This window comes from Podarcis cretensis, assembly GCF_951804945.1.
Source record: "Podarcis cretensis genome assembly, chromosome: 13".
Lineage (NCBI taxonomy): Eukaryota > Metazoa > Chordata > Lepidosauria > Squamata > Lacertidae > Podarcis > Podarcis cretensis.
Window position 1 is genome coordinate 4,013,077 of NC_137182.1, and position 24,490 is coordinate 4,037,566.

General features: G+C 41.9%; 1 protein-coding gene across 4 annotated transcripts; it reads right to left on the reverse strand.

Moving 5' to 3' along the window:
- Nucleotides 1–397: 397 nt before the first annotated feature.
- BRD9 (bromodomain containing 9) lies at nt 398–24,482 on the reverse strand. Of its 4 annotated transcripts, none has more exons than XM_079949569.1 (17): nt 24,313–24,482; nt 22,080–22,300; nt 20,669–20,801; nt 20,238–20,295; nt 19,064–19,208; nt 18,070–18,180; nt 16,723–16,898; nt 13,448–13,580; nt 11,195–11,270; nt 9,499–9,594; nt 8,726–8,858; nt 8,257–8,368; nt 6,287–6,325; nt 5,760–5,831; nt 3,504–3,606; nt 2,162–2,329; nt 398–1,237 (listed from the first exon to the last, which is right to left on the reverse strand). In XM_079949569.1, exons 1-17 carry the CDS (start codon nt 24,425–24,427, stop codon nt 1,140–1,142), a joined length of 1,989 nt encoding a protein of 662 aa, XP_079805695.1. In that variant the 5' UTR covers nt 24,428–24,482; the 3' UTR covers nt 398–1,139. The 4 variants fall into 4 exon arrangements, with proteins under 4 accessions (XP_079805695.1, XP_079805694.1, XP_079805697.1 ...); XM_079949568.1 differs by having other exon boundaries at nt 20,238–20,298; XM_079949571.1 differs by having other exon boundaries at nt 16,723–16,835; nt 20,238–20,298; nt 24,313–24,481.
- Nucleotides 24,483–24,490: the final 8 nt, after the last annotated feature.

Genomic DNA, 24,490 nt, shown 5'->3' on the forward strand with positions numbered 1-24,490 from the left:
TAGCCTAGAAAATTGGGATCACCGCAAGCAGAAAACAGATTTGCTATAGGACTTCACATGGTCAAAGTTTTAAAGCAATTTTTAATCTTTAGTTCTCTTCACTCATTACTCATGTGTAGAGGACAAGCAGTGAAAGGGACTGCAGGGCTGTATATTTAGCCCCATCCCAAAGTTTTGCTGCTCCTTTTCTCGCTGCTGTTGGTGTACTGGACAGAACTACTGCAGTGGAGAGACTTTCTCCCCCACAAAGTTCACAACTCTAGTTGATCACTTTCACCACACTATATTTTCCATGTGTAAAATTTAAAGAGAGCTTCAGGCAGGTCTGTTTCTGGTACACCAAATTTCAAGTTAATGAAGAACTGGAGAACAAAGTACCAAGAACAGCAGAGCACAATTGCATTGATGAGTTTTATTCATATTTACAATATTGTTAATGAACAAAAAAATGATTCTAGTTTATCCATAATATAAATTGTTTTAAAAAAGTCATTTAGTGTCAAATTTCAAATTCTTCATTTAAAATTTAAAACGTGTTAAAAATCTGGATAATTTGGCAAGGGCTGAACTTTTTAAGCTGTAAATCTTCAATATTACTATTGAGGACCTGGACTGTATATAACTTTTAATCTGGCCATCTTTGCAGTGAGCAACTGGAGGAAGAGAAGGAGAAAATAGAAAGACAACCACGGTTCTGAAATGTCTGGGTGATGTCCAAAGTCAGTCATAGAGCAGAGCCACCTTGGTATTAATAGGTCTCTGTGAGTAACACTGTATCACCACTGAAAAAATGCTCTTCCTATACGGCCATAGCGGCACACTAAATAAAAAACTTTTTAACGATTGACAGCATGATAAACAGCTGGTTAGCATTTTTTAAAATATAAATAAGGTATCTTAAATACGTAATTTGAGATTGCTTCTTCAGATCTATTGTACACACCTAAAATACCATATGAGATGGTCCAAATACCATGATATATAAACCCAAGTAATATTTACAAATATGCATGAGCATTATTATTTAGCAATCTTCATACAAAATAAAAAGGGCAAATAGAAATGCATGCTAGTCGACAAAACTACATAAATTGTTTACACAGTATAAAAAGCACAAAATAAATACAATATATGCAAGGTTAATTATTGGCATTTGTAGGTTCTGGAGACTGAAGAAATTCATAGGGGTCATGGACCATATCTTGTTGTTCTCCTACACTTAAGTGAGAAGGGCTTCCTGTGGAAAACAAGGAGAGGGCCAGAAAGGATAAATTAACAAGTTTGAAAAGCTCCATACATTCAGGAAATATATTCACAGTGCAGTTTTATGCAAGTTAACCGAGTTCAGTTAAATAGGTAAAGGATTATAGTTGGTGGTTTTTAATCATATTCTCCATCAATGATTTTAGAAATGTCAAATTTTCATTACATTTGTGGCAAAACCCCGCACCCAGCCTATCTACTTAGTCCCTTCTATCAGAAGTGTGATTGATGTTGGGTATGAGCAGACACTTCCTGCGGTGGCCCTGAGACTTGGAATGAAAACTTGTGAATGTCATGTTCTCATAACATGAAATCAATCTTTGTAAAATTGCTTTTGGGCTGTTTTATACTGCAAATAGTTTTTACGGCTGTTTAATTTCTTGCCATGTTTTCTAATAGTCATTGAAAGGTCAAATATATTCAAACAAAGGATTTTAAAATTGCAATTTTAAGTAGAAATAAATCACAGTAATGGTCCTATCTAGCAACCTATTTGTATTTGCATCCTGCCCTCACAAGGACCTTTTGGGGCAATCTCATCTTATCACCACTGTAATTATGTGATTGTGAATACTGTCAATGCAGTCAGTATCTTGGGCATCTCACAAACTACAGTGGTACCTCGGGTTACATAAGCTTCAGGTTACAGCCTCCGCTAACCCAGAAATACTGCTTCAGGTTAAGAACTTTGCTTCAGAATGAGAACAGAAATTGTGCTCCGGCGGTGCGGCAGCAGCAGGAGGCCCCATTAGCTAAAGTGGTGCTTCAGGTTAAGAACAGTTTCAGGTTAAGAATGGACCTCCGGAACGAATTAAGTACTTAACCTGAGGTACCACTGTATTCAGTTTTAAGTGGGACTGTGAAGGCTCAGGAGCTCATGTTGTTCAACCAGATTTACCTAGGTGGTGTTGATCCCTTTCAGAAGCATTGGAGAGGGAGCTGAGGTTGGAGGACGGTCTGGATCCTACCCTGTCAGCCTGAGCCTCATGAAGGTCCTGCAGTAATTTGGTGGTTTCATCCAAGTGTAAATGATTGTCCTCATGATCAAGCTCCTTCTTTACTTTACCTGAGAAAAACAACACATCTGGGTGGAATAGAAATTGGGAACTCAAAGGGTACATAAATATAACTTGTTTTCCTTTTTGCTTTGTTATCTGTATGAAAATTGGGAAATTCGTGGAAGGGAATTTTGGTCGACCTTAGAGAAAGGTATTAAGAATAAGTATTGATGTATAAGTTACAGATAGGTAGCCATGTTGGTCTGCCATAGTCAAAACAAAATAAAAAAATTCCTTCCAGTAGCACCTTAAAGACCAACTAAGTTAGTTCTTGGTATGAGCTTTCTTTCGTGTGCATGCACACTTCTTCAGATACACTGAAACAGAAGTCACCAGACCCTTCTATATAGTGAGAAGGTGGGGAGGGGTATTACTCAGAAGGGTGGTGGGATTGGGTGATTGGCAGATGGCTGTGATGAGCCAGGCACACGAAAGCTCATACCAAGAACTAACTTAGTTGGTCTTTAAGGTGCTATTGGAAGGAATTTTTTTATTTTGTATTGATGTATAAGTTTGGATGAGAGTTAAGATTGGATAAAGTAAAAGTGGTTTTTAAAATGAACTAAATTAAATGAAAATAAGGTTGGAAGGATATATAAGAAAAATGATTAGATATAGAAGATTAAGCAAAAATGAACTGAGGAAATGGATGAAAGAGAGAAAGTAAAAGAATAACATATTAAAATAAATTATTAAGTTAAAAAATAAGGTTGAAAGGACTTGCTGAAATAAAAATTTGAATTTGAATACAGAAATGGGAGGTGTGGGGAGGTCAAGAAAATAAGTAAAGGGAAGTTGTCATGTAAAGGATTTAATTTTTTTTTTAATTATTTTTTAATGACTGCATTTTTTCTATGCATTTTTCTGTTTTTTCTTTTTTTATTCTTTATTTCTTTTTTTTCCTGTCTTTTGTGCTGTATTGTGTATTTTTTGTATTTTTTCCCATGTTTTCTCTGTAATCTTTAAAAAATTTGAATATTATTTTTTTTAAAAAAGAGAAAAACAACACATAATTCAATGCACGCTAGACTTTTGAAGAAATGATTTAACGAAAGGGTGGCAATCTGTGGCAAAACCATGTTAGACTAGGCCTAGAATAAAATTTGATTGGTGGACCAAACTACATATAATACACTACTGAATCATACTTTCAACACTGAACGACTCTAAGAACATGCTTACCCAATGAACTCAACATGGATATATCAAGGGACACGTCTGAATATGGCTTCATAGACAAAAAATCCAAAACGGAACTAGTATTGTCTCCAATGGCTTCCCCAACCTGAAAAAAGAAGAGAAAAATGACAGCTATGCAACGTAAGTAACTGTTTACATATGGCTGCTACAGACATGACTCCCCTCTCCAGTAGAAGCGCATTATCAAGCAAGGCTAAGGGCACCCTTCATGACTTTCATGGGGAAGTCAAATGGGCAAACACTGGTGACCATGTTGAAAACGTGTACTGCATGGAGGAGAAAATCTTACTTTTTACATCTAATCCTGGAAACATTCCAAAAAAGGATTCACTGCTATCACCCCATACCATTGTTTACTGGTTTAAGAAGGAACTCCTAGGATTATCCTCACATCAAAAAGGAGGTTGTGGAACTGGGAAAGTTTCAGAAAAGGGCAACTAAAATGATGAAGGGGATGGAACGTCTCATCTATGATGAACTGTTATAACATTGGGGGCTTTTTAGTTTAGAGAAAGAGGGCAGAGAAAAGTGTTTCTTCCTCTCTCACGACACTAGAGTTTGTTAACATCCAAGGAAGCTGAATACTGAAAGATTCAAGACAGACAAAAGAAAGTGCTCAGACAGCGCATAGTTAAACTATGGGGTTTACTCCCACAAGACGTAGTGATGGCCACCATCTTGGATGGCTTTGAAAGAGGATTAGACAAGAGGATGCAAATAAGTCTGCTTCTGAATGCTGATGGCTGGGAATCACAGGTGGAGAGAGTGGTGGTTCTGCTCAGTCCTGTTTGTGAGCTTTCCCTAAGCATCTGGTTGGTCACTGCGAGAACTGGACAAGATGGGCCTTTGGCCTGATCCAGCAGGCTGCATTCCCATCACAGGAAACCATTCACTGTGACTCTGAACTGCACCTGCTTTACTCCTTCCTACAAGGGCTACAAGGGAAGTGGCTGGCGCTGTGGGTTAAACCACAGAGCCTAGGGCTTGCCGATCAGAAGGTTGGCGGTTCAAATCCCCACGACGGGGTGAGCTCCTGTTGCTCGGTCCCTGCTCCTGCCAACCTAGCAGTTTGAAAGCACGTCAAAGTGCAAGTAGATAAATAGGTACCGCTCTGGCGGGAAGGTAAACGGCGTTTCCATGGCTGCTCTGGTTTGCCAGAAGCGGCTTAGTCATGCTGGTCACATGACCCGGAAGCTGTACGCCGGCTCCCTCGGCCAATAAAGCGAGATGAGCGCCGCAACCCCAGAGTCGGCCACGACTAGACCTAATGGTCAGGGGTCCCTTTACCTTTACCTTTCAAGGGCTAGGAGGAAACCAACTATGACCCCTGGGCTTAGTGTTAGATTTGAATGAGGGATTGTGCTTTGTTTTGCTCAAACAAAACATAATTGGAAACCCAAGAATGAACCTCGGCTTACCATGGTGGTTTGCTTGAAGCAAAACTAAGCACAATTCATAATGGCCAACATTCTTCAGTTCAAGGTTGCATTTCCTCATTACAAACTCAAATGCCAAAAGTGTGCAAGCCCAAAAAGTAGGTGAGCTTATATTTTTGCCACTTAGCTTAATTTAGTAGGCATCTGTGTATTCTGGATGTTACCTGCCACCCCTATCCTCCAGTTAGCAGTCATCATAATGAATGAAAATATTGTGATAAAGATCAAATAAGTTAATAAACAGAGCACCCTCTCCCACCATGATTTACTAATGCCTTTTTGCATGGTTTGTAATACGATAAACTGAAATAAACAATTACTTAATCGTGACAGCAACAACCACGTCAAGTGGCTTTTTAAAGATCACCCACAAACTGATGTGAAGATCTAACAATGCTCTCCAAGATTTGGATGTGAACATTTCAGGCTGTTCAGCTGCATGCTAACTTACAGGAAGCAGTAAGGGGAGAGGCAGGAGAAGTATGGCTTTGATCAAATGCAAGCCCTTACGGTGGTACCAGAGTTTTCCAATGAAATCTTAATTTGCCCAAAGGAGCAAGGGTGCAGCAGGACAGAGGCGGAAGTTGCAGCAGACAGGGACAACACCACTGATGCAGCTGCAGTCGGCCCGCCACCTTCGTCTGATCAACTTCTCCAACCATGTATCCCTGCAGATTCCACACTGCCAAATTTGGTACAGCCATAAAAAAGCTTTGGGGGGGGGGGCAGGGGCTGGATTAGGCCTGTGGTCTGGTGGTTCATTAGGCCATTTACAAGGCACAGGCTAAACAAGAAATCTTACCATACTCTGCTTGGAGGCATCTGGGCAAGTATTGCGCAATTTGTGTTCTTCTTTTATGAGGACTGGTGGAACCTTAAACATCAAAGCACATCCAGATTGTTGGCAATTTACAATCTATATTCATTTTCCATTTGACATCTTTTATTTTACACCACCAACGAAGTAACAAGAAAATGTCAGCTTTCAATATGGATTATTTTTTCCTTTGGTACTTAAAAGCAAATAAATACAAAATGAATGGAAACAGAAAATAGTACAGAAAACCCAATTTAAACAAATCTTGAGGTTTCTGAAATATCTCAATTATAGTGATTCTATGATTTATGGAACACACTGATTGCAATTCTTATTTCTGTATTTACTGTAGAATAAGAGAATTGTAATGCACCCAGTCTAATCCCATGCAACGCAGGAATATCAACTAAAGCATATTTCAATCATATTCCCAGGGCGGTTTCCAAAAAAAAAAGCACACTATTACATATGAACATGAAGGCTGGTTAAAAATAAAATGCAATAGGACTTACTTTGACTTCATCTGGTGGCTTCACTGGAATGTTTCTCCTCTGAAAACCAGAACATTAAAATTGTTCATTTTTCCTGTTTCTTTTTTTGAGTAAAACACACTAATGGTTTTATGTGAACAAGCAGTGAACTGGTGCATGATGTTCAAAGTTCCCATGACTCTTCTACACCAATCTTGTTGCCACACTGTGGACAAAACAAGCCAGAGTCTGCCTTGCTGTGCTTCCTGCACCCAGGTTTGTTTTATTCAAACCAACCACGAGAACGGAAGAACAAACCTTGGTTACCGCTGGCGGGTTTTTCCGCATGAAATAAACCATGAGCCTTGGGGTTTGGTCAACCCAACAAACCAGACTCTGGCTTATTTTGTCTGTGATTTTGAAGAAGCAAGGAGGAAGTGGCATGGGAACATCTGAGCTATGTACACCAGCACTTTAAACAGTGGTTTAATTCAATGTGCAAACCAGACCAATGAGAGAGACATCTGCAGAATAAACAGTGTTTCTCTTGAATCAGTCATAATTTGGATTTACTTTCAAAATAGAAATATGGGACAGTGAAGAAAGAAGATAGGGACAAAACCTTGCTTCTTTTGAGTCTGGACTAATACAGACCAACTTTTTTTTTTGAACACAACAAGCTTTGAGGATTTTCAAACAAAACAGAGCGCGGAGTTATTGTTCTTTAGTTTATTTGAAGTGTTTATACCCCTCCTTTCCAGTGATCAGTGTCCATCAGGAAGCAGTTATGGGTGAGATCCAGTGTCATGCCAGCATACGCAAGGGAAATTCTGTTTCCACTACTTCCCAACCCCCCAATCTGCTCTGGAGGGTTCACCAACCATGGTAGGAAGTGTTTTGGGACTGTCTGGCAGAGACAGTGCTTGTAGGCTCTGCTGGGCTCAGGAGTTTTCAACCAGCCAGAACCCCTCTCATACACTGCCAAGCAGTGTTTGGATACAGTTCGTTATGCTGATGGGGACTGCTCCCGGCACTAAATGGCAGAGTTTCATTGTTTAGATTGCTCTGTGGCTCATTCTGCTCCGTTATGAGCTTGTTGAATTAAGGTGCTGGAACTTGCATCAGCTGAAGAAGAATGCAGTAGGCTAAGTCAGCAAGGTGAAGAAGTAATTTTTAATAAATAATTTCAAACACTTTTTGCTGATGTTCACCATATGGTTTCTATTATCCCATGAGCCTCTGAGAAACAGAGACACACAAAGGAAAAAAAGGGGAAACTGAAATGAACATGTCAGAACTAGACCAAATCCATGGGCGTGAAGGACTGCTCTAAGCCCAGCACCAACGGAAAAGACAGGATTATCCCATTATTAGAGCTAAGCAACAAAACCAATATGCAAGTCACATTTGGTTGTAATGCCTTGGTTATTGTAGAAAAAGTATGTATCACTGTTAGCCAGGAATTAAGAAAGGCATTCTGAACAGAGAGAGGCCTGCTGAACCTTTGGAGTTTGTAGACAATATATATGGTTGCAATGTTTTTACCAATTAAAGGTATTCCACATGACTGAAAAAATGTGCTTCATTAAATGCAACTCTGTTTTATGATAAGATATTCATCTTTTCGCTCTTTCCTTCCAGCCCCACACCTGTCTCAGGTGATAGAATTAGGAAGAAAAAGGACAGGCATAGAGGACTCCCTTGGCTTGCAGTTCCTTGTTTGCAAGGAAGAAGTACAACTAATCAACCCTGCCACTTTTATTATTTTATAGCCTCTCTATGCTAGATCTGAAGGGGATTGTTTGTCAAGACAAGGATTTGTGTAAGGTGTTCAAAGAGTGTGGCCATATTCATGAGTTCCAGAAATTGCTTTATCAGTTTCAGGTGCTGTCACTGACCAGTTCTACTGTACATAATTTGAAGATTTTAATAAAAATACTTTGAAGGGGAAACTACTGATCCCACACTAACTGTGTTAAAACTGGTTGCATCTCTGCATAACGCAGACCTACCTGCTTTAGCTGATAAATAATTTTGGAATGATCTCCACCAGTGATTTGATCCAACAAGTCATCCACTATTTTTTTGCTGTAAATTCCAGAATCCTTCACAAATTCCTGCAAACTAGAAGATTTGTGACATAAGACCAGCAGTTCAGTCGGCTGCATATATACTTTTAAATTAAATGTAAGCACTGCAATAAGCAAAACACATTTTGGTTTTGAAAAGCTGTCTTCCGTGGTTCTTCAAAAAAGTTGTCACCCTGATGGAATTTGAAGCTACAAATTTTTGTATGCCATTTATTCCCACTTCCACGTGAACTATTGTTCTTCTCTGTATATCCTAATCTTAAGCTTCTGTGCTGGTGTAGTGGTCTGTGGCACCAAGATGGAAGGAGAGTATGATATGAATGACAGACAAAAGTAAACAAGCAATTAATATAATTATATAAGAGTTCAATGTGCACGACAACTTCTTTACCTTAGGGCACACTGGATCCCAGTTTCATCTCCATATGCTGAATACAGCAGTTCCATTTCATCTGCTTTCAGATCATGAAAGATAGAATGGTGCTGCATCGAAAGTGCTGTATTAGCACTTGAAAGGAACGTGACTGGAAATATAAGAAAAATGTGTTTGAAATCCTCTTCTCAACCTCGTCCCCTCCCAAATCCAACTGCATTTCTTAGGATTTGTTTACAGATCCATGTACATCTCTTGATAATGCATGTGTGAATCAGCTATCGTAGGTCAGACACCACAAACAAATTGTAATAATCACCCAGCTTTGACAATCATATATTGGCATATTAAACTGAGATACAAACAAACTTAATTGTTTGCCTTCACTCTTCCCTTTGCAGTGTGAGGAGGCAAACCAGGAAACCTCTAAATTAACCATGGTTTTCTATTAAGCCTCAGCTGGAAAACTATGGTTTCCAGCTTCTGAACAAGCCAAGATCTTAGAAAAAAATGTGGTTTAATAGTCTCCTGGTTCAGAGAAAACAAGGAACAACATTTAATTAGATACTTCTGGTTAAACCAAAATATGAGTGTCCAAACATGCCCAATTACTTCTCCCAACATGATTTTTTTTTACTTGTTTGGTTTAGATATACAGTCAACTAATCAAGTTCTGAAAACAACCAGTTAACTGAAATCACCTTCTTAATACTATTCGGTTCTGAATGAATGGTTTAATATCAGGACAAATGTTTAATCCTGAAGACACAATATTTAGTTGCCTTAACTACCTTTGTGCCTTCTTTCATCTTTGAAGCCCAGGGCTGTGAAACCAGGTAATAACTTGCTTGACAAAGAACTCAGATCCACTGGATGGTTTTCCTCCTCTGTATTAAAAGGAAATGTGCATTACATTTATTTATGTAACTAATTTCTATCCTGCTTTTTAGGACACTATGTTCAAAAGGCAATGAAAAACACAAAATAATAATTATAATTAAGATAACAATCCATTTTATTATATGAGACATGCCCATGGTTGCTACGAAGACCAAGGCATCATGAACTACACGGTTGATTTGGCATGGATCTTAAAGTCCCTTCAACACATTTTACAAACCTCTAAAATCAATATCAGGAACACATATAGATAATATTCCTGAGTATGGATTTTTTTTATCAAACTCAGCATTTATTATGTATTTTAGTTCATACATATAGTATAAGCAGAGAAACACAAGTCAAGTTCCTCACTGATGTGCATTTTTTTCTTCAACTGAGTAATAGTAAGGCATGAGATGGAGTCATTCCACTACAATACATGCAGCCCTCTGGACTTTATTGCAATTTCAGCCTCTAGTTTATTTGGCTGTGGAGCAGGCACCAGCAAACAGGGAGAGGCAAAGAGGAATACAGATCTTTTTCTACACCATTGCCCAGACCATTGGGTCTTTTTCCTTCTGTCCAAGTATGTCTTACAGCCCACCTGTTGTATCACAGATTGGCAATTCATGTTTTAATTAAGCAGATGAAGATCAGGTCAAAAAAGTAGAAGATGCATTTATGCTAATTCAAATAAGAGTTTAGAGGAACATCACAGGTATCCAGTCAACAATAAGATTCCTTAGTCTTTTTTTAGACACTACTGACAAATGAAGCTTCATTTTGAAGCTACCGTATTTTTCGCCCTATAGGACGCACTTTTCCCCCTCCAAAAATGAAGGGGAAATATATGTGCATCCTATGGGGCGAATGCAGGCTTTCGCTGAAGCCTGGAGAGCGAGAGGGGTCGGTGCGCACCAACCCCTCTCGCTCTCCAGGCTTCAGGAAGCTCTCAGCAAGCCTTGGGAGCCCGCGGGAGTTCCCATCGGGCTCCCTAGGCTTGAGGATAGCAGCCTGCATCTCGAAGGCCGGGGCACACTGCACAGCGCGCCCCGGGCTTCGGTTCCCCAACCTGGTTTGGAGGCTGGCGGCGGGGAGAAGCAGCGCGCCTTCCCGCTGTTCTCTGACCTGGTTTGGGCTTCAGGCAGATATCCGCAAGCAGTGGGAGCCCGGCGGGAAGTCGCGACAGTCTCCCAAGGCTTGCGGAGAGCTGCCTGTTCTGTGGGCCCCTTGCCTGGGGGGGGGGGAGAATAAAATTGTTTTTCTTTATTTCCCCCCTCCAAAACTAGGTGCGTCCTATGGGCCGGTGCGTCCTACAGGGTGAAAAATACGGTATTTGTAGTATTAGCCATAAACCTTCAACCGTGTCTGTATTAGACATTCATTTTAGCTTACGATGAGTTGCAAAGTGCATTTCAGAATACACATCTTACTGTACTGTTGCAAACATTTCAATGCATATCATTACTGCTTCATATTTGTTTGGGTTGTTCAATCTAAAATGAAAGAACTTCAGAGCAAATTTAAAAAGAGAACCTAGCCATGCAGCAATAAAAGCATACCTACAACTTTAAACAAAGCTTGCAAAAGTTACACAACAATTACCTTCTGCTTCTGGATCAGATGGATTGAGTACGCTGAAGACCAAAGACCCATCACCATTCTTTTTCAGGTAGCCTATCTGTACTTAAAAAATATGGCAGAAATAGAAATTATTTTTACGTTCACCAATCAAAAGGAAGCACCTATCCAGATTTTAAAACGTCAGATCCTAACAGTTTGTCTACGCTACTGAGATCTACAACATTAGCACTGCCTCTTTTGATAGCATGTTCCAGAGCTTTGGTGACAACTGAACCTTATCTCCTTAACGCCTTTATTCTCTACTTTATTCACCTATGGTTGCTGTGCAGAGCCTATGCACAGCTGTGGTGCTTAAGACAAGAGTACAGCCTCCCCCTGGGCCACTCAACACTCACATGCTGGATGTGTTCCTGGAATGGGAGTTTACAGGTGCATAATCCAGTATGAATAAGCACCTTTGAAAAAGCTGCATCATCTTTAGCCTGTTTTCACAAGTGTATTCAGAGCATTAGTGCTTTTAATATAAACACCTGAATTGTTTAATATGTTAGATTTGATTCATCAGAAGGCTACAATCTTTTATTTTTATCTTCCCATAGTGCCATAATGGAGAACCTTATCAACTTTTGGTTGCCCCAATCTGGAGTATTACATGAAGCTATTTAGTGCATTATTACTTTTATATTGTCCTTTTCTTTCAAGAAGCTCAAGGTGCATACTCCTCCATCACTTATTTTATCTTCACAATGATCTCATGAGGTAGGCTAAAATGAGAGATTGTGATAGGCCCATTGATGAAGCTCTGAACCCTCACCTCCCAGGTCCTATCCTGACAGCACTCTGGATCCATTACCGTATTTTTTGCACCATAACACTCACTTTTTTCCTTACTTTCTAAAGTAAGGGGAAATGTCTGTTCGTGTTATGGAGGGAATGCCTACGGGTGGCGGGGGGGATCTGCTGCAGTCGTGAGCAGATGATCCATGGTTCCCCTTCCTTCCCTCCTCTGTGGCTCGCTTTGAAACAGCAAAACGGGAGAAGAGCCACTGAGTGGGGAGGAGAGAGGGACAGAGAGCCTGCTTCTTTAAAGGAGCAAAGTGGGAGAGGAGAGGAGCCGCTTACACGAGTGTAAGCGGCTCCTGTCCGGTTGGCTCCTTTATAAGCAGGCTCTCTGTCCCTCTCTCCTCCCGCTACATAGCAGCAAAGTTTTTCAGCTCGCTAAGCCGGGGATGAGCGGGGAGGAGGGAGAAAAGCAGAGCCTGCTTGCTTTAAAGGAGCAAAGTGGGAGGGGAGAGGAGCCTTCTCCCCTTAAACCCCTCTTCTGCATTATTAGCAGCATCCTTCTCCACCCACCCCACGCGTGCTCCTTCTCCCCTTAAACCCCTCTCCTGCATTATTAGCAGCATCCTCTTTCTCCACACACCCCACGCATGCTCCTTGTCCCTTGAGTGCTTTTCCTTCCCTCCCCACTTAAAACGTGGTTACAAAGCATGGATCCACATGGATCCTCAGGATTTTTGCATTGGGCTACTCCAAACTCACTGGCCACAGCATGAACCACAAAAATCATACATCCACTGTTTCGTTTAGAATATTTTTTTTCTTGTTTTCCTCCTCTAAAAACTATGTGCGTGTTATGGTCGGGTGCGTGTTATAGAGTGAAAAATACGGTAGTTTAAATTAATATTATTAACTTATTACCATTATTAATTTATTAAAAGCTTGGGGGGAGGGTTCACCAAGGCAGATACCGAGGAACAAATCCTAGGTGACACTTCATTTGTGTTATATTGAAAGTGGGGACTGGAAACTGTGCTCTGGAAATTTAACAGCCATAAAGCAATGACATGTGAAACTTAATTATTAAATTTATATATCGTCCTTCATCCAAGGATCACAGTGTAAAAACACAAAACACAGTTTAAAAGGCCAGAGATGGTTTAATCAGCCAAAGGCCTGGGTGAAGAAGAATGTTTTCACTTGGTGCCTAAAGAGATGTAATGATGGCGCCAGGTGAGCCTTCCACATATGGGGAGTCACTGACTGCAGAAAAGGTCCGTCCCCATGTTGCCACCCTCCAGACCTCTCATGGAGGCAGGCAGGCATAGGAAGAGTGCCAGGTCTGGGTCACTTCACACGGGAAGAGGCGGTCCTTGAAATATAATTAATGTATCAGATGCCACGCAAAAAATGCTTATTCAATCTGATGAGGACATTGTTTCTGGCAATGTTAAGCAGAACAAAATAATGGAAACTTGGATCAAGCGGCACGACCTTGCTGTTTGGGAGACATCGACTGATCCGGTCCCGAGCTTCATCTGCTGCATGTTCCACCAAAGCCAGAACGTGCTCTTCAGCAGTGCTGTCAGTCAGGCTGCATGCATTGCCTTCTGGTTCAAATATGCAGCTACAAACAAGTTACAAGTTGTGCAATAAATATGAAATCATGTCTACTTTTCTCCAAGTAATTTCTAGGCAACAAATTATGACGGTGAACTAATTGTGGGCATTCTCCAGGGTTAACCAGAACTTTCTTATTATTATGTGTATTAGACACAGGCTCCGCTTACCAAATACAGTGTGTTCCCAAGAAATCATTTGTTAGGTGAGGGTTCGCTTAATAAGTTCAGTTTCCACTAATTCCTACGGTAAAAATTCTAATTCATGATCTCTCTCCCTGCTCCCATGATGGTTTCTTCCATGGTTTCTTTTGCAGCCAACCAAGAGAGACATAAAGGAGAAACTGATTTGTCCAATCTCTCCCCCCACTCCATGGTTTCTGCCTCCAAATGCCTGCCACTGTACACAAACAAGTACAGAAGGGGGCAAACTCTGGCTGTTCAGATGCCAGAATCAGCTGTGCATGTGTACAGGTCTGGGCATAATTGTGTTTTGATACGTGAATTTGTAAATAGCAAGCAGGCTGATAGTGAGACCTGTGTGTACAATGTCATTTATGTACGTTTTTAATAGGCATGCAAGGGATTATACAATGTACATCATTAGACAGTGCACAGCTTTTTGTTTCAGCTTAAGAACCTAAGAATTGCACTGCTGAACCAGAAGCTCCAATTAGTCTAACTTTCAGTTTCCAACAAGGACCAGCCTGATGTCCCTGGGAAAACAAGCACAGGATGAAGGAGGTGTCCATATTCTACTCCTAATTCTCTAAAAAGCAGGTCTCACTTTTGCTTACGAGCCAAATTTGAGCCTGGACCCCATTCTATCCTAATGAGAATTATGTCTCATTTAGCAGTTTTGCTGTGGCATAAACTGCCCACTCTGTCAGATACCTTGTGTATACCCCCCAGCCACCCCCCTTCCCTGTTTTTGTCTTAAGGGGTGATTGGAGATACACATTTCTCACAACTGCAAGGTCAATAAAAATCAGTTGTGTTGTTTACAAAAATCAAATTTTCTTCAGCCTTCAGTTAGAAAAATAATTTTGTTTAAGGTGTAAGTAATCTGACTTCAAATAATAATAATAATAATAATAATAATAATAATAAAAAATTTTATTTATATCCCGCCCTCCCCAGCTGAAGCCGGGCTCAGGGCGGCTAACAACAATAAAATAGTACAAGATTCTAAAAACATTTCATTATAAGAATTAATTAAAATCAAATTGTTGGCAACCATTAAGCTAAAATTCTGTGGAGATTGCCAAAGGAGGGAGTCAGGCTGCGCCCTGACCAAAAGCCTGGTGGAACAGCTCTGTCTTACAGGCCCTGCGGAAAGATGTCAAGTCCCGCAGGGCCCTAGTATTCTGTGACAGAGCGTTCCACCAGATTGGAGCCGCAGCCGAAAAAGCCCTGGCTCTAGTTGAGGCCAGCCTAACCTCCCTTTGGCCTGGGACCTTCAGGATGTTTTTATTTGAAGACCGTAAGTTCCTCTGTGGGACATACCAGGAGAGGCGGTCCCGTAGGTACGAGGGTCCTAGGCCGTATAGGGCTTTGAAGGTTAAAACCAGCACCTTAAACCTGATCCTGTACTCCACCGGGAGTTACAAGTTAATATGCTTAAATGAATATAGTAGTTCAGCTTTTAAAACAGAATCCATGACCATCTTATCAAACACCAACTCAAATAAAGATTTTCTATGTAAAAGAACCATGTAGGCAAGCATTAAAAATATGGTACAATAGATGCCATATTTATTGTTCTGTTCCCTATATAGGCAAATATTGTATTTGTATCTATTATTTTACTACTACTACAGTGGTGCCCCGCAAGACGAATGCCTCGCAAGACGGAAAACCCGCTGGACGAAAGGGTTTTCCGTTTTGGAGGTGCTTTGCAAAACGAATTTCCCTATGGGCTTGCTGCGCAAGATGAAAATGTCTTGCGAGTTCCTGCGGTTTTTTCCCCCTCCCCCCCCTTTCCTAAGCCCTAAGCCGCTTATCAGCTGATCCGCTGATAAGCCGCTTATCAGCTGATCCACTAAAAGCCGCTAAACCGCTAAGCTGTCAATGGGCTTGCTTCGCAAGACGAAAAAACCGCTATACGAAGAGCCTCACGGAACGGATTAATTTCGTCTTGCGAGGCACCACTGTACTGGACACAAGTCCAGCAATTTTAAGTCTTGATAGCTTCAGAGAGGAGGAGAGAAAGGGAGTGAAGTCCATGCTTTATTCTCCTATATAAACCATAGGCATGCATAACTTTGGCTTGTGCTGGGAGTGGGAAGGGCATGGTTCCGGAACATGAAGATGGTCATTTAAAAATATTGCTCTGATGGGCCAAAAAACTTTACCCCCTTTGAGCTGTAGAAGGAAAGCAGTGGGCCGCAAAATATGCTTTGTATCAGCCCCCATAACACAAAGAATAGGATCTTACACCCTTTTATAAGCCCAGGGAGTGCAGTAAAGAGGCGGCCACTGCTGGCTTCAGGGGAAATGGTACCACTGCCCTCCAACAGCAGTCAGGTCAGCAGCAGCAGCTATAAGACAGTCTGAGGGAAAGTTCAAGCTCAGGGAAGAATCTGCAATGTAGCCAGCATCACTGTGCACTCAGAAACATTATGGGAATTAATGGTGCTCTTGGAGGGGCAACTGGAGGGTATTGGGATCTGAGAAGACAACATCACAGAAATGGCCTCTGCTGTGTTAAGGCTGAGGCAGGGCACAATGAAATTATTAAGTGCCTCAAAAGAAAAAAGAAAAATGAGCACATATACTATCTTTATTGTACTTTTTGCACTGTTCTACAATCCTTAAAGAAGTGCAACTTATACTGCAACTTGTATGGTTGCCTTACAAATGAAAATCAAAACACATCTTGTTTGGGTCACAGTAAAATGCCAAACTAAGAGATTTTCAAACAGATTCATCAACAGTTTGGAATTGGTTTATCCAAAACTAATTTGATACCCAAATACCTCAACAGCTGCCTGACATACCTTGGAAAATGTGTGGCTGCAATGGGGAAAAAATCTGGGACTGCCTAAGTACGCTGAAATCTCAGGAAACTCAAGTCTGCTTCATATCAGCACAAATCAAATTTGTAATTAAGATACACAAAAGAGAAAAGCATTCCATCTGTATCATTACCTAATGACTTCTTTACTTGGCTTTTTGGATTTCTTGGTAGTCTCTACGTGAACAGGAACAACTTCGGGCACAGGTTCCTCAACAGCTGGGTCTTCGTCGCCCAAAAGAGCTGCCTGCTGAGAAAAATCCATGTCCTGCATAAACGACATGCTGCGCTTCAAAGCTAACAGCCGTTCCTAGAATTAGAAAGGACAGAGCAGCAGGGACTTGACACCTTTCCCTCATAGCCAAGGTGCTATGATGATGGGATGGGATGGGAATGGCCATGGCTTTGTGCCTAAGAGCTACACCTTCAATGATGATGCAACATGATTCAGTCATGGCAGCACGACACCAGAATATCTGCAACCTAGGGAAAAAAAGACCATCACCTACCTGAAAAGTGGAACTTACCACAATCTTCCTGCAGAACAGGCTAGAAGCAGTAGCTCATATGATAAATCAGTTGTTTGACTGCTTTTAATATGGTACTAGTACACCTTAATGTAAAGTATACATAAATCCATCTCCTACCTTAAGTATTTCCCTTTTAATATGTTTCTTTCTTAAATTTTAGGTGAGGAGTGAGGGAAGGGCCTGTTTTCTGCTAAGAAGGGGACTAAGGATTTATGAATTGTATTTCATAACCATAAAACATTTCAACAATGTTTTAAAGGAAAGCATGTTTCTATACATCATCTTGATGTTTAACATGCTTGGCTTTCCAAAAGAAGTTTCAGAATTTATGTATTTCTCACTTGAAAACAACTTAAGCAAGTCCAATGAACTTAAAAGGTAATATGGAAAAATTTGCTTCCATGCTGGAAGCTTCTGTTCAAAGTCTCCAACCTGAATCCAAATCTTACCAGTGTTATCTACCGTAAAAGGTGAGCGATTTAAAATGGAAATGTCCTTCTATATAACATGCTATGGGAATGTCATATTTCTGTAGGAGTGCAGAATGTGGTACTGGGCACAGAATTCAGCTTCCTCATAATTTCAGCTTTTCATTTCTTTCTTTTTTAAAAGAGCAATGTGATTGTAAGCATTTATGCAAAAGTGTGTGGCCAATGTCTGGAGATTCCTAGAAAACCATGCGGTATCTAGTGGCGACAGGGTGGTGCTTCAATATCCTACACAGCAACTTCTCTCTTTCCATACCTAGAAGCAGAATATATTATGCATTTTCCCCTAACAGTGCTTTATTTGTATAAAAGTGCAGATTTACTGTTTTTGGTTTTTTTAAGCCCAGGGCGTAAGAATACAGCAGCCACGTTATACAGATGAAATAATCCTTCACTTTGACCCACTATACTAGTTTAACGTGCACATTTGGTCTCATCATGTTCACTTTCATAGCTGTCTTACTTTGCTCATCATCTTAAAGCCTGTATGGAGAATCTTCTTGGCCAGTTTGTAGTACACAGTGTCTGGTCTGTTGTATGTCATTGCGTTGTCACACATCAGCTTAAAATCTGCCTGAAAAACATGAACATGGGCATTACCATATTTTGCAGTTGTGCGGTCACGGCCATGCCAGGCCAAATTCAACAGAATGTTAAAATGAATAGTACAGTTGGTGAATATCAACCAACTATTTCTCAGGTGACTTGTAAGGGGCCCTGGTCCCTTTCGGTTTCCTAGGGAGAACAGTGAAACCAGAAAAGATTAGATCACAATGTTGCTGCTCTAGGACTTTCAACTGATTTAACTGATCAGGGCTTTAACATTTATGCCAAATTTTGCAGAACGCTTCGCTGTTTAACACAAGGAGCTGGCTGGTTCACTGATATTCTCTCTCAGGACTTTTAAAACCTGGTTCTCACATGAAATTTTAAGCCTGCATTAGGAATATTCTTCTTCAGGCTGCAAGGGGGGAGGTAGAATTCATCCACAGAGAAAACTAGCGTGTTGCATGCATACTAATTTTCTATAGGCCAGAAATTCATTTACATGGAACAGCACTTGTTCATATGAATGCCCACACGCAACTTAGCGTAAGACGGACACAGGCTCCCCTCTTCACTGGCTGCTTGCAAGGACTAGACCATAGAATTGCAAATCTATTACAGGGCAAGCCGTCACAATCTGTGATCTGCTAAAATAAGTACAGCCAGTAAAGTTTTATGGCCTTTCATGTGCTTGGTAAATCCTGCTTTTGTTGTGCACAACCTGCTCTGGGGGTATCACATAAAAATTATGAGATTTTCACACTGGAATAACAGGATTGCTGCCCACTCACGGGAAATGCTAGATAGAACCATTTCTGGAGGTATTTGCACCATCTACCACCTCTATTGACCAAATATAATAATTAGCAATTCACACTGTGAAAAGTTTTATCAAATCTCTATTAATTCACCTTGAATTCTGTTACTGACTTGTACTCATTTGCTGCAATTTTTTCTTTCATAGTGCCAAAATCCATAGGATGCTTTATTATCATGGAATATCCAGGAGCAATGGCATCCGTGACTGGAAAAGCAAAAAACCCGTGAGGATCTTTCCTATAAAAGGGAAACACATACATATAGGGAATGTTATATTTGGGGATAAAATCATGTATGCATGTGTATACATGTAGTGAAAGAATCCGTTCCGCGAGTCTCTTCGTCTTGAGGTTTTTTCGTCTTGCGAAGCAAGCCCATTAGCGGCTTAGCGCTATTAGCGGCTTAGGGGCTTAGCGGATCAGCTGACAAGCGGCTTAGCGGATCAGCTGACAAGCGGCTTAGCGGATCAGCTGACAAGCGGCTTAGCGGATCAGCTGTTAAGCGGCTTAGCGGATCAGCTGTGTTAAGCGGCTTAGCGGATCAGCTGTTTTAAGCGGCTTAGCGGATCAGCTGTTTTAAGCGGCTTAGCGGATCAGCTGTTTTAAGCGGCTTAGCGGATCAGCTGTTTAGCGGCTTAGAAAAGTGGGGGGGAGGAAAAAAAACCCGCAGGAACTCGCAAGACATTTTCGTCTTGCAAAGCAAGCCCATAGGAAATTCGTTTTGCGAAGCACCTCCAAAACGGAAAACCCTTTCATCTAGCGGGTTTTCCATCTTGTGAGGCATTCGTCTTGCAGGGCACCACTGTATATACACACCCCAAGCACCTATGTAAAACAAATGCCACCACCTGTCTTGCTTCATTATGTTTTTTCCGCATTTGGCAAAATATGTATTCAAAGCAATGAAGGGCAGTATAGAAACGTAATCATAATAAAATAATAATAATCAGCCTATTTGTATACAGCTTGATATCTGAAATGCATGTGACTTCAGGACTTTCTGTATTAGCAAGTAATCACCAGGGTAAGCTGTATAGAAACATCTGTATATACCAACATGAGCTGGTGCTAAAAGTGAGGGGGCGTACAGATCCAGCACTCCAGCGCTTTAGCACATCTATCTACACATCTTACATTATTGAGTATCAATCTTAAACTAATTAGATATTATTAAGCAGTGATGTTGGTTTTCCAGAAAGCTTTGAAACACATACAACTCCCCATTTGCGTGGGGGTTGCGTTCCAGGTCATTGTGCATCATTCTTACCTCTGTAACTGGCGAAGAAAATGTTCCAACAATTGCTGAATAGGTGTGCTCTCGCTTTCTGCTATAATTCAATGTAAGGAAAAGCAAATGATCACTCCTTTGAAAGTTCCTGCCACCTGCATATCACAGCTCTAAAATGATAAAGATGCTATCGCTACAAAATAATATAACCACTATTAATCCTGGTTTTTGGCACAAGACAGTAAAACACACATTATATTCTGTGGTTGGCCTTTCTGAAAATGATAGAGGAATATTAAGGATAACACAAGAATCATATGAATTTCTATCCACATGAATAAACTGCATCCTTAACCAAAGAAGGGGCTGAGAGCAAACAAGAATCCGAGAAGTGTTTTCCTACGCTATACAAATCTTTCTATCAGTTTCAGATGTCAGCACATCAGTTTCAGATGTCACTGACAACGCACCTGGCTGTGTTCTACAGGCTCGGACTGGACGATCAGAGGGCGGCTCAACCTCTACTTTCTTTCCAGGATCAAAGTCATCTGTTTCACCCTCAGTATCACATTGTTCTTTCTCCCTTTTTCTTTTCTTCTCTTCCTGATACCAAAGAAACAGAAATGTAAAAAAGACAGTCAATAGAACTTCTTCAAGTACAAATGAAAGATTGACATATTCACGCAAAATCATCACTGAAAGTAGTCTTTTGTGACATTAAAAATTCAGGATACTTAGCAATGGGAAAACAGATTCCAAATGCTTAGGAAAACAGGATCTTTAAAAAAAGTACATGGGTTATTTTCATTTGCATTTGTCATCCTGCTTTTATTTAGCTATTTTATTTAGCTTACTGTTTTTGTATGTACTGCAAGCCGCCCAGAGTGGCCGGGGAAACCCAGACAGATGGGCGGGGTATAAATAGTAAAATTATTATTTGTTTTCAAGAGTGTGTTGGAAAATGGTTATTCAAAATTCGAAGAGCTGCTGAAGAAACAAGCAAACTACATAAAGTAGTAGCACTAAGTCATTTAGGGCTTTAAATGCTAATGTGAGCACCTTGAATTGGGTCCAGAGACAACCTAGTAACCAATGCAATGGTTTTGAAACAGGGGTTATCAGAATTCTAAAGGAAACCCCAGGCAGTAATCTGGTTGCTGCATTTGGACCACTTGAATATGCCAAGTTGTCTTAAAAGAGCAGTCTCACACAGCATACCTTGCAATAATCCAATTGGCTTTTATTGGCATAAATTTAAACAATAAAATGATAAAATCATCCAAAATCATCCAAATACATTAATCCAAACACATACAATATATAAAAGACTAGATAGCCACCACTAAATAAATCAGGAAAGTTTAGCTCTAGCTTTAAAGATCTCATCTAAATACCCTGAAACAATCTTGGTAATTTCAGTAGTATCATCCCTCAACAAATATTAGATTACACTCTTTGTATATTAATATTTTAAGATGTAAGGGAATCACTAGGTGATCTCTGCGAAGGGTGTGCTGTATTATATCTGGTGGTTTCTTATTACAGGAGCAGAATTTGTTCTGGAAGGGGATTTTGAAACCTTCTGAACAAAACAGATGAGGTGAATGCATTTCGATGAGCTTGCATAAAAACTCAGCGATGCGATGGAATATTTAAATTATAAAAGTAATTAGGCATTACAATGGAGTTTACTCTGTATTCTGGACTCTTAAAAATTCTCATCCTCTGCCATTGCTTCACAACAGTTGAAAGGAATAGCTTAAAAAGCTCTGGAGTTGTCACAAAAAAATAAATGCATTTGTTCAAACTGATACAGTTTTCACAAGGTAATGTTTTAAAGCTTTGACCAGTATCTCTGAAAATAAGTCAATGACTCATTACCTTTCTCTTCCGTCTCTCCTCATCATCAAGATGCTTTTCTTTCTCTTTGTCAGATTTCTTCTTCTTCTTCTTTTTCTTCTCCTTATGTCGCTCTCTCTCATGGTCTGATCTATCATCATAATAACTGGAATCGTGGCCTGAACCTGAAAGTTCTGTCACTTCACTTCCACCAACTTTCAACACCAACTTCAGTGGCTTCTCCAAGGGCTTATCCACATAATCTAAGAAGGTGACAACAACAGCAAATAAGTGAAAAGCAATAAATAAATAAACAGTATCAAACTAGTGCACCAAACGTTCAGCAGGAATGCTGATCACATAAGCCTTAAGAGCAGATTATGATGCTAAAAGCAGGTCTGAAGAGAATGTGCACCGATATCCTCTGTCAGGAAGAAGGTGGCACCTACCCCCCTCAACAAGCGTGTGAGAGAAAAACAACAGTATTTTAGCCACCCAAAGTGGCTAAAAGCAAGATAAAGTTTATTAATTTATTACAGCATATATGGTTTTGTGTTACATACATAAAAAGGTAAAACGTAAAGGACCCCTGACAGTTAAGTCCAGCTGCAGACGACTCTGGGGTTGCGGCGCTCATCTCGCTTTACAGGCTGAGAGAGCCAGTGTTTCTCCGGAGACAGTTTTTCCGGGTCATGTGGCCAGCATGACTTCTGGCGAACCAGAGCAGCGCACGGAAACGCCGTTTACCTTCCTGTCAGAGAGGTATCTATTTATCTACTTGCACTGGCGTGCTTTTGAACTGCTAGATTGGCAGGAGCTGGGACCGAGCAACAGGTGCTCCCCCCGTCATTTATTTGTACGCCACCTTTACGGAGTTCAGAAAAAAACACACGTAACTACGGCATAACAAACGTCGGCATAAACAATAAATTGAACATTAAAATACGCAAAACCAGGTTGAGCGATTGCCACATAAAGGTAAAAAGGTAAAGGTACCCCTGCCCGCACAGGCCAGTCTGGACAGACTCTGGGGTTGTGCGCCCATCTCACTTAAGAGGCCGGGGGCCAGCGCTGTCCGGAGACGCTTCTGGGTCACGTGGCCAGCGTGACAAGCTGCATCTGGCGAGCCAGCGCAGCACACAGAAACGCTGTTTACCTTCCCGCTGGAGCGGTACCTATTTATCTACTTGCACTTTGACGTGCTTTCGAACTGCTAGGTTGGCAGGCGCTGGGACCGAGCAGCGGGAGCGCACCCCGTCGTGGGGATTCGAACCGCCGACCTTTCCATCGGCAAGCCCACCCTAACACAACAAAATAAGGGATGCAGGTGGCGCTGTGGGTTAAAGCCTCAGCGCCTAGGGCTTGCCGATCGAAAGGTCGGTGGTTCGAATCCCTGCGGCGGGGTGCGCTCCTGCTGCTCGGTCCCAGCGCCTGCCAACCTAGCAGTTCGAAAGCACCTCCGGGTGCAAGTAGATAAATAGGGACCGCTTACCAGCGGGAAGGTAAACGGCGTTTCCGTGTGCGGCTCTGGCTCGCCAGAGCAGCGATGTCACGCTGGCCACGTGACCCGGAAGTGTCTCCAGACAGCGCTGGCCCCTGGCCTCTTAAGTGAGATGGGCGCACAACCCCAGAGTCTGTCAAGACTGGCCCGTACGGGCAGGGGTACCTTTACCTATAAACAAGGGACGCAGGTGGCGCTGTGGGTTAAAGCCTCAGCGCCTAGGACTTGCCGATCGAAAGGTCGGCGGTTCGAATCCCTGCGGCGGGGTGCGCTCCCGCTGCTCGGTCCCAGCGCCTGCCAACCTAGCAGTTCAAAAGCACCTCCGGGTGCAAGTAGATAAATAGGGACCGCTTACCAGCGGGAAGGTAAACGGCGTTTCCGTGTGCGGCTCTGGCTCGCCAGAGCAGCGATGTCACGCTGGCCACGTGACCCGGAAGTGTCTCCGGACAGCGCTGGCCCCTGGCCTCTTAAGTGAGATGGGCGCACAACCCCAGAGTCTGTCAAGACTGGCCCCTACGGGCAGGGGTACCTTTACCTTACCTTTAACACAACAAAATATGAAATAAAGATGCCAAAAACCCAACAGCAACAGCCCCTCCCCCAATGGAAAACCTGACAAATGCATCAATAACTGGGGGTGGGGGAGAAGGGAATGGGCAGCATCCCTGCAGGCAGCTTCTGGCCTCCCTCACAGGGCTGTCGTGGGGGCTGAGGGACTGGGGCGGGAGGGGGAGAAAGGCGACTAAACCCACAGCCCGGGTTCTCCCCACCCACCGTCATAGGCGGCGCCGCCGCTTCCCCCCCCTCCGGGGGCGGCGACGACGGCCGGGGCGGGCGCGGACCTCCACTCCGCCTTCTCCGCCTTGTGCTTCTTGTGCTTCTTCCCCATCGTAGCCGCGACTCGAGGGCGAGAGGCCAGGCGGGAGGCGGAGGCTCCGCGCTCAGGGGAAGG

Coding starts and splice junctions, on each gene's coding strand:
- BRD9 (XM_079949568.1), bottom strand. CDS start 24,427: ATGGGGAAGAAGCACAAGAAGCACAAGGCGGAGAAGGCGGAGTGGAGG. Junction 20,299..20,668: donor AGCCTGTAGAACACAGCCAG/GTGCGTTGTCAG, acceptor ATTGAATTATAG/CAGAAAGCGAGAGCACACCT. Junction 18,181..19,063: donor AGTCAGTAACAGAATTCAAG/GTGAATTAATAG, acceptor CATGTTTTTCAG/GCAGATTTTAAGCTGATGTG.